The sequence below is a fragment of the Trichosurus vulpecula genome, chromosome 1 (assembly GCF_011100635.1).
Source record: "Trichosurus vulpecula isolate mTriVul1 chromosome 1, mTriVul1.pri, whole genome shotgun sequence".
NCBI classification, from domain to species: Eukaryota; Metazoa; Chordata; class Mammalia; order Diprotodontia; family Phalangeridae; genus Trichosurus; species Trichosurus vulpecula.
The window spans coordinates 148,941,334-148,951,906 of NC_050573.1; the positions used below are offsets into that span (position 1 = coordinate 148,941,334).

Genomic DNA, 10,573 nt, shown 5'->3' on the forward strand with positions numbered 1-10,573 from the left:
GTAATAGAAAGAGATGCAGAGGGAGAGATTGCTATTTCTGGATGACAGGTGCACTGTAACAATCTATATTGTCTCAGGAAGCTGATTGTTAAATTTTTAGCATGAACATTTACACCCAGAAAATCAGAAAACACTATAAATCAGGGCTTGGATTGCCTCATTGATTTTCTAGACTTAACAAAGTGATAGAGAAAATGTTAATAATGCAAATTAAATTTAAAATTGTGTTATGAGTATGGTTTTTCCTGGACAGCCAATTGTTAAACATTTACCAGTACATCCCTGGCCATGTGATACCATGCATGGCTTTCCTAGAACTTCTGCATCACTAGGCCTGGTTCTCCCTAATTCAAACTTAATTCAGATAACCATCAAAAGATACATCTCCTTCGTTCTCCTGATAACTGCTTCTGCAAGGTAAAGTGTGCTCCCCAGAAAAAAATACACTATCTATATCTTGCCCCCTCTCACTGCTCCCTTAGGGCTGTGATCTCCAGGGGGAAAAGAGAAGCATCCAGGAGATTCTCACACACTGAAAATATGGCCAATATTTTTAAGACAGTGTACTGCTAGGCAACAGATAGGAGCCATATAAAGGCACAGCATTCCTAGCAAATACTGGCCTCCATGGCAAGAGCTCTTTAACTATTAACTTATAGTAAATATTTTGGGGGGAGTATTCTCATGTGACATAACCACAAGCCTGTGGAAAGTAATAAATTTAGTAGGCCACTAACAAGAGATGCTGTAATTTATTACATGTGCCGTGTGGGCTATGATCTGCACAGAGAAAAAAAAGAAACAGCAAGCTAGAAGAAATTTATATGGGCTAGTAAATGCTCTACCAGTAAGTGGAGCACTAGAAAAACTGTGGTTAGGGGAAAGAAAATAGGACTTTGAGTCCTTTAGCCTGAATTTGATTCTTTCTTTAAAACAAGCATTTATTATGTGCCAGGGGCCATGTTAAATGTTTTACAAATATCATCTCATTTGTTCTTCACAACAACCCTGGGAGGTAGGTGCTATTATTATCCCAATTTTACAGTTGAGGAAACTGAGGCCAACAGGGGTTAAGTGACTTGCCCAGGGTCAAACAGCTATTACATCTCTAAAGCCATATTTGAACTCTAGTCTTCCTGATGCCAAGTCCAGAGTGCCACCTGACTCTGACACTTGATATATAAAGTCCTATCTAGTATTTAAATTCCTGCATAACCTCTCCCCACTCTGCCTTTCCAGTCTGCTTAACCCACTACTCCCCCGCTGCACACTCTATGATCCAGTGACACAGACTTCCTTGGCTGTTACTTGAACAAGCTGCTCCATCTCTGGACTCCAGACATTACCACTAGCTGTTCCTCTTGCCTGGGATATTCTCCCTCTTCACCTCTACCTCCTGACTTCCCTGGCTTTTTTCAAGATGCTGCTCAAATCTCATCTTCTGCTGAAGGTTTTTCTCAGTCCATCATGGACCATGGCACATCTATGCAGTCTATGGGGTTTTCTTGGCAAAGATACTGGCATGGTTTGCTATTTCCTTCTCCAGAGGATTAAAGCAAACAAGTTAAGTGACTCGCCCAGGCTCACACAGTAGTGACTGTATGTGGCCACATTTGAACTCAGGTCTTCCTTACTCCAGGCCCGGCACTCTGTCCACTGAGCCACCTAACTAGCTGCCTCCAATCTTATATGTACCTAGTTATTTATATATTGTTTCTCCCATTGGAATGTGAGCTCCTTGAGAGGAGAGGGCTGGTTTTTCTGTTTGTTTGTTTTTCCTTGTGTCCTCAACACTTTGCACGATGCCTGATTCATTGTAAGTGTTTAATAAATGCTTGTTGACTTAACTAGCTACGTGACCTTAGGGAGGTCAAAGAGACGTAGCTTTAGAACTCATGAGTCATCTAGTCCAAACCTCCTGTTTAATAGATGAGGAGACCGAGACCCACAGAAGGTAAGTGATTTGTCCAAGGTCACATAGTTATTATCAGAAGTAGGATTCGATTCTGGCTGTTGACTCTTTTGAGTCCAAAGACAGCGTTGTTTCCATTGTATCACACTGCTTCCCCTATCTTTTTGACCTTCAGTTACCTCACCCGTGAAATGGGGATATTTCTATTTTTAAACCATTAAAATGCAGTGCACATTTATTTAACATGGACATATATGAAGGCAGTGTCACATGGTGGATTAGAGAGTTAAATTTAATCTAGAATACCTGGATTCAAGACCCACCTTTTACAGATACTGGCTCTGTGACCCTGAACAAATGACTTAAGCTCTCATTTCCCCTGGCAACTCTCTAAGACTTTAAGCCGCTAACTATTTCTGATCAGCTTTGGTAGAGGAAAAGTTTCTCTATCCAAGAAATACAAGCTCCTTCCGAAACTGATGAAGTCACTGGTCTGGCCCAAAAGAGGAAAAAAAAGACTTGAAGGATTTTTAAAAAATTCTTCTCATCCCCACAGGAAAACAAATGTTGGACAAAATCCAGCCAGAGGCCAATGGCCAAACCTATGGAACCTTGCCTGATGAAAGCAACTCCACGAAGAGCCCGGGAAGAGAGAAGAAAGACATCTGAATGCCAAGAGGAATGTTTGCTGGCCTGTTATTCAATACCACCTTTAAAGCAAACTGCACATGTCCTATTTGTGGCAAAAGTTATTTTATGGTGACATTTGTTCACATCATCTCAGTGTTTTCTGCCCCCTCTCCTCTTGGGACAATCATGTGCCTGCTCAGCTTTGAAAAACTAATGCTTTCTGAAAACCGAAAAGTCTAGAAATGTAATCCGAAATTACTTTAATGTTCCAGACCTCTGACTAGTCATCATTTATTTGTCCTTGTAAAGTTTAAATACATCATAGATGAGTGTTTGTGTGTTCGGATGTCTGTGTACATATATGCAGGTGCATCATATTTCATATTCAAGCCAAATGTGTTTTGGAGGAGTTGGTTTCCCTACTTTATATTCACTTCTTCTTACCTACTCCTGACACACTTTGAAGAAAGAGAGGCTTTATACTATTCTTTTTTTATGAGAGAGAATTATTTAAAGCATACTAATAAAGAACTAATGCTTGGAGTCCTAGATTAGTTCAGTGAATCATCTTTTCTAAAAATCAAAGCTTTTGCAGTCATCCTTTGAAAATTAAGGGCCTTTTGTAAACTGGATTTTTTTTCAGCAGAACCCTCTAATTATGAACCTCAAAGCTTAATATCCTTGGCTGGTGTATTAAAAAATAACCTATTTCAGATAGAAAAGTTTTAATAGGAAAGCATACTTTATAATATTAAATAACGATAACCAATACTTTTTAGTGCTTTCAAGTTTGCAAATCACTTTCCATAAATTATCTTGTTTTAACCTCACAAGAACCTTGTGAGGTAGATAGGTACCTATTTTACAGATAGGTTAAGTATCCCCACTTTATAGATGAGGAAACTGAAGCTCAGAGAGCTTATATGTCAGAGGCGGGATCTGAACCCTGGTATTTCTGTCTCCCAAGTCCAGCCCTTCATTATACCATGGTGCTGAATTTTCCTATAAAAAAATAAAAGGTGCAGATCCTTTTTAGTTCTGATGCTCCGGTATAATAATCGAGTTTGAAGAAAATCTTCATATGCTATATCATACATTTGCCTTTCATTGTGATATCTTTGACAAATAGATTATGCAATTTGATTTTTTTATGAGCACAGATGTCAGAATTCCTATTAAAATTATTAGTGATATTCTCAGCTGCCATGAGCTGTTTTTATTGCAGGTAATTAGCTCAGAGATTTAAAAAGCCATTCTAGGTAAAGAGAGACTTACACTGCTGAAGAGCTGAATTTCAAATGAATTTTAACCTGTACTTAATTATGGGATGATTCTATACATGAGTTGTAACTTTCCGGAGTTCATAAGCACAAAATATATTGAGGTGGGCATTCTGTGACAGAAGATCACCTTTGATCACTTTTATTTCCACACAAAATTGATTCATAGTGTGTCACACATGAATTGAGTTGAACAAATATTTCTTAAATATTTCCATTTCTTGCTATGCACAAAATGTCATGCCTGGTTCTGTAGAGAGAATACAGTGATGACTATCACCATCTGAACTTTCAAGTAACTCAAAAGTCTAGTAGATAGGGAATAAGTTGTTGCTGTTTCATTTCAGTTGTGTCCAACTTTTCGTAACCCCATTTGGGGTTTTCATCGTTTCCTTCTCTAGCTCATTTTTACAGATGAGGAAACCGAGGTAAACAGGGTTAAGTGGTTGCCCAATGTCCACGGCCAGATTTGAACTCATGAAGATGATTCCAAGGCGAGTGCGCTATCCACTGAGCCACCTAGCTGCAAGGAATAAGTATTCAAATTACTATAGTACAAGATAGAATGTTGACTGGGTTCAATTCAACAAATATTATTAAGCACCTACTATACACAAGGCAGCATGTTAAATGCCAAGGATACCAAGACCAGCGGTAACCCAGTTCATGCCCATTCTCTCCTCCAAGTCCCATTTCTTTGGTCCCTTTGTTAGTTCCTCTCCTCGTCTCTGCGTCTTGGAAGCCCGGGCTTCCTAAAAAGCTTGGCTCGGGCACTATCTTCTAACTCTACTTCAGCCTTAGGAGTTTATTTTAGAAGAAAATAAATCTCCAAAAAAAGAAAACAGCCCAGGCTGACCCAGACCATCCTGCTGTTAACATCTCTGGACTTTAGCTCACTGACCATCAAATCCAAGTCTTTGCTTTGATGCTTCAGCTAGTGTTTTACAAGACATCTTATCATTCCTTGATGGTGCCTTCAGTCAGTCAACAAGCATTTATACTAAGTGCCAGGCGCTGTGCTCTGGGGTTATGGACAAAAATGTCCCTGACCTCAAGGAGGTCGTTCCATTCCAAGCAGGAGGGGGAGAAGGAGGCGATGTGTACAGATATAAATGAAATAGGAATCTAGTGCATGTGTATGCCCCACTGGCTTGCTAAGATGTCCTTCCGCCTGGAAGGCAGTGAGAGAACTTTCTGGGAGAGTTGTTACGATGAGTAAAGGAAGTACCTTGGAGAGATAAACTGTGGAGCATGTGTAGATGTTCTTTACTTATTTTTGTTGGAAACCACGTGCGAGAAGATACCAAGGCTTTCAAAAAAGCCTGTCAACTTCAACTATGGTCTCTTTGTCTCATTTGCTTCTATGCGATTTCAGTAACTCCTTTCCTCATAGCATCAAGTGAAAGAAGTATAGTCTCCAATCTTGGGAATTTCAAAAGTCAGAAAAGCAAGTAGTTTAATGAAACTGGGATGCTAGTCATTGGCCCCTAATAAATGAGGGAGATGCAGCCAATGGAAGTAGAGAAAATGCCACCCTCAAACCCTGAAGGGCAGGCACAGCCTGCTTTGGCCTCAAGAGAATAGAGCCAGAGCAACATATTATATTATTGACCAGCGTTTTCAAAGGAATATTTACTTCAAAGATATGTCAAGAACAAACATAAAAATATTTTCCCCCCAATACCTCTGAGTCATGCTCTACGTTGGAGACACATCTTTACTACCCATGACGTATTGCTAGAACCTCATTGCATAATATGTGATAAATACATAATAATATAGGCATAATATTAGACAGCTAGGTGGCTCAGTGGATAGAACACTGGGCCTGGAGTTAGAAAGACAAGTTCAAACCCAGCGTCAGACACTTATCTGTGTGACCCTAGGCAAGTCGCTTAACCTTTGCTTACCTTGATTCACTGGAGAAGGAAATGGCAAACCAGTATCTTTGCAAAGAAAACCCCATGGACAGTATGATCCACAGGGTCATGAAGAGTTGGACACAATTGAAAGACTAACCAACAACAAGTATGCAAAACAAATACAGGGTAGCTTGGGAAGGGAAAGAACTGGTGGGTGGCTCGACTAGCAGAAAACCTACCCTAGGGGAAGAATTACATTTTTCAGAATATTATATATTTGTTGTTCAGTCGTGTCCAACTCTTCTTGGCCCCATGGATAGTCCGTGGAGTTTTCTTAGCAAAAATACTGGAGTTTGCCATCTCTTTCTCCAGTGGATTAAGGTGAACAAGATTAAGTGACTTGCCCAAGATCACATAGCTAGTAAGTGTCTGGAGCTGGATTTGAATTCAGGTCTTCTGGACTCCAGGCCCAGTGCTCTCTCCACTGAGCCACCTAGCTGCCCTTTCAGAATATAGGGCCATACTAATATGGAAATGTATTTTGCTTGACTTCACATTATAATTGATATCATATTGCTTGCCTTCTCAAGAGGTAAGGGAGGGGTGGAATGGAAGAAGAGAATTTAGAACTCAAAATTTTAAAAAATGAATGTTAATTTTTTTTTACATATGATTGGGGAACATTTGACAAAATAAATTATACTATTTTTAAAAAAAGAATACAGGACCATATTCTGAACATCATTCTATATAAAAGAAATGAAACCAAAAATATGGTATCTTTATCACTGCTTAAATTCCTCATTCTTTTTGGTAGTTCCCATTTAGACCACCACCTAGCTAGATTAAAAAGGTCCTTATTGAACCCACATTCCAGGTTGATAATAGTGTTGGGGATGAGTAATAAGGCACCTCCCATCCAGCAGATTAAAATAGAGGCCTTTACCTTCTGCTTATGTCTCAGTTTACATGCCTGCTAACCCTATAATTTGTAATACTTATGTGAAGAGGATCACTCGAAAAAGAAAATAAAGGAAAATTTTCCTAAAGTGGTGACTCAGAGTGTGGGCTCCAACTTTTTACCCCCTCTGGGTCCTGGGGAGTCTATTATGTAGCTGAGAAAGTAGAAAAAGCCAGACAGATTTAATAAATTATCTTTATCTCTGGGCCCTTGGAGAGAAATGTCAGTCGATAAAATGTGAGATGAAGTCCAGCAGAGGTGGATGCAGCAAGACGGGCACACAGTGGCACGTAGCTGAAATGTTCAGATGGATCTAAGGAAGCACAGTTTCTGAAGGCAGATTCACCTCTGATTGACAGGCTGTCACTTCCAGAGGCAGTCTATCTAGGCAGGCAGTGCCCGCCCCTGTCACACTCAGCTGTCTCCTGGAAATGTGTTTGACAGTTACCAAGATCAGATGGGTTTATTGACATTGTGAAATTGGCTGTCAGGAACAGGCCTTTTACCTGACAGTGGCAGGTGAGCTTGTGTGGTGTGTGTCTGTGTGTCTGTGTGTCTGTGTGTGTGTGAATACCAGGAGATTCAGGTACCTTTGCGGCAGTTCTGGGCGTGTGTGCTAAGCCAGCAAGGTTCTGAAGCATTCTAAGTTGGTTGGTGACCCAATCCTTGAATCAAACCCAGCATTATTATTTGGAGAATTGTGACCTGGCTTTGAATTGTCTGGCTCATAAATGTACTGATTTTCATTACCTTCATGCTTCTTCAAAAGAAAAAAAAATGAAAATCTGCATGTACAGAATTTCCATTAAAAAAATATAGACCAGTCCGAGAATATTAAATTTAGGTTGAAATGTTTTAGTCTTTGCTGTCTCTTATTACCTAGCGCTTGGCACTTGTAAGACCCTGGGGACAAAGTTCCCACCCAAGAATTCTTGGGTCCATCCCCTTTCTTTCTCATCAGCCTTGGGGTATAGGACAGCTTACTTCCCACCATGCCAAGAGAGTCATTCATTTTCTGGAGACACTGCTGAGCCCAAAGATTATTGTTTTTTTCCTAATAAGGGATAAAATCCATCCTCCCCTGTCAAGGCTCGTTGAATGTTAAAGAACACCAATTCCAACCTAAAGGACAAGTGGCAGTCCTGAAATCTAATAAATGTAATGATTCTGGGGTGGAACCTACTAAGCCTGGCCCTTGCCAGAAATTTCACTGAGTTCTAGGCAAGATGGTCTCCATGTTCCAAGAAAGAATCTCCTAACCAGAGAGTTGGCAAGTGGACATATGTTTGGTGGCTTAACTAAGTCAATCTGTTCCCAATGGGACCTAGCATTAATGGACCGAAGCCACTTTGCACATCTGAGATGTTAATATACAGACACATGGGATAATCTCTTCAGTATGCGTGAGTCCTACCTTCTGATCCTTTCTCCATGGTTCTAATTTGAAGAACAAGCTCAGCAGTTTTGTGGTGCCTTGGGCTATCGTCCTCTGTCCAAAGCACCTCGCCTAAGCTTTCTAAATACTAATACTGGCAGGGAGACTCATCTGCTCAAGAGCTTTTAGCCAGGAAACTCGGAGTTTGAGGCCTTTTTCTCCTGCACGTTTTCTCAGGAATTATTAATAGTGGAAGAAATATCACCAATTTCCCTCCAGGGGAGAAGCACACCTAAGAGGGCAGTGCCCTTTTGAAGACATATCTACCAGCCCTTGATGACATTTTTAACATAGAAAAAAAAAATAATATTCCTCTTTTATCCCCATTCACTTAATTTATAAACGCTAAGTCAGCAACTCACACTTTGCCAGTTGTGTGTGACCCTCTAAAAATCCCACCAAAAAAAATATCCACAACCTGGTTATTTGTCTTTGAAGGACTTGTCAGTGCTAAGTAGACACTTGGTCATATGACCCTAGTCTTCCTCTTCGCATGATAGCAGATCTTAATGAAACAGAAGAGCAGAAGTGGGAGGAATAGATAGCAGCACAGAAAAATGTTCAGGCTTGATGCAAGGAGAAACTTTCTAACAATTAGACTAAGGTTCTGACTTTTTTGTGTGTGTCATGGACCAAGACATGTACTGGAGCCAGCTCAAGCTGGTTTGGGAGAGCCGATTATTAAATGTTTCATGTAAGAATTTCTATCTCCAAAATCAGCAAATGCTACAAAGAAGGGCTTTATTTTATTGTATTGTTGATTGTCTAGACTTTACAAAGTGATGGAAAAAGATGTTAATCATGCAGATTATACTTAAAAGTGTGTCTTATGTACTTTTGGGGAGGCAGCTGATTGTTAAGCATTTACCTGCCCACTCCTCCATGGACCTCTTTAGCATTCTGGTGAAGCCTATAGGTGCCCCTTCAGAATAATGTCTTTAAATGCACATAATAATAATAAGATTACCATGGAAACCAATTATACTGAAATATAGTTATCAAAACACTTTCTAATAAACAAATTCATGGATCCCAGGCAAAGAAGCCCTGAATAAACACTATCTAAAAATAGATTGGGCTGCCTTGGGAAGTCGTGGATTACCAATCCCTAGAGTTCATCAGGCATAGATTGGATGTTTGTAACCCAGTGGTATCAAACTCAAATAGAAATGGGGACCACTAACCAATACATAAGGATCTCTGTTGGTTGCATGTTGAGTTAGAAAACCACACATAAACATTACCTATGTTCTATTGTATTTTTATTTATTTTGTTAAACAGTTCCCAATTACATTTTAATCTGGTTTAGACTTCACTTGGGAGTGCCATAGCTGCAATGAGGCCAGCAGGCCAGGGTTTGACATCTCTGTTGTAATAGATTCTTGGTCAAGTGTGAGTTGGACTGTACCAATCTGTGGGTCTCTTCCAATCCTGAGATGTTGTGTTGGAGGTAGAGAAGGTTGCCCCTCCTCTATCTGTTACACGCATGATCAAAAAGCTATTCTGTCATCAACCCCTTTTTCCTCCAAGATTCTCTCAGTTCTCTCCTAATCAGGGCTCAATGATAATGATTTCCAGTTTGAGAAACACCTATAAGTTTAATGCGGGTGAGAAGGAGGGGCCAACAGCATTGAATCCATAGAAGCATCTCATGGGGTCATAGATTTACATCTAGAATGAACCTTAATAGTCAAGTCCTTTCATTTTACAGATGGGGAAACTGAGGTACATAGAGTTGAAGTGACTTGTCCAACATTACACAGCTTATAAGTAGCAGAGCCAGGTTTTGAATCCAAGTTCTTAGACTCCAAATCCTACATACTTCTCACTGTGCCACATTGTCCCACTTGTCAACTGCATCACACTGATCCTTCAAAACCACTCCTGCTTCATCATTCCACTAATTCTTGACTGTGTCCATGTGGGTGCTCCTTCCATGGATAATAATAATTGCAGACATTTATATAACTTTTATGTAAGAACAGTGCTGCTTGTAGCTGCTGTGGCTATGTAAGGCCAATAACACCAGCACACAGGAGGGCTGCTAGCACAGGTTCTTTGATCTGCTTTTCTAAGGAAAGCAACTTTAAGGGGTTAACGATCTCACTTTAATTAAACATACATATATCATTCACTTGGTTCAGGGGAAAAAGTCAGCACCCTAAACTTCAGAGAAAACACAAACAGAAATTACAAGCAGAAATTATATGAACAGAGCAAAATAACACAAATCAGCTGACAGGCTTCTAGCTATCCGTCCAAGACATTACATACGTAATTAGCAGAGAGAGAAGCATCAGCTACCCAGAGTCTCATCTGGTCAAATCACAAGACACTCTTCCAGTGAGTGAGCCCCAAGCAAAATGCTAACCTCAGAGTATATATACACTTCTTCAGGCATCACAACCATTCGACTCAAACCCATGTGACCTAGGCCTTCCAGTAACTTAAGCAGGTTATCAAAGCCTCCCAATTCAATCAAAGACTCTTGA

At 40.1% G+C, this 10,573-nt stretch overlaps 1 protein-coding gene across 1 annotated transcript in view; it reads left to right on the forward strand.

Moving 5' to 3' along the window:
- Window positions 1–2,606, forward strand: part of NIPAL2 (NIPA like domain containing 2) — a 142,191-nt gene extending 139,585 nt beyond the window's left edge. The window contains exon 11 of the mRNA XM_036735605.1: window positions 2,469–2,606. Coding sequence (XP_036591500.1) covers window positions 2,469–2,581 — 113 coding nt within the window. The 3' untranslated portion in view covers window positions 2,582–2,606. The remainder of the gene's footprint in view (window positions 1–2,468) is intronic.
- The last annotated feature ends 7,967 nt before the right edge of the window (window positions 2,607–10,573 follow it).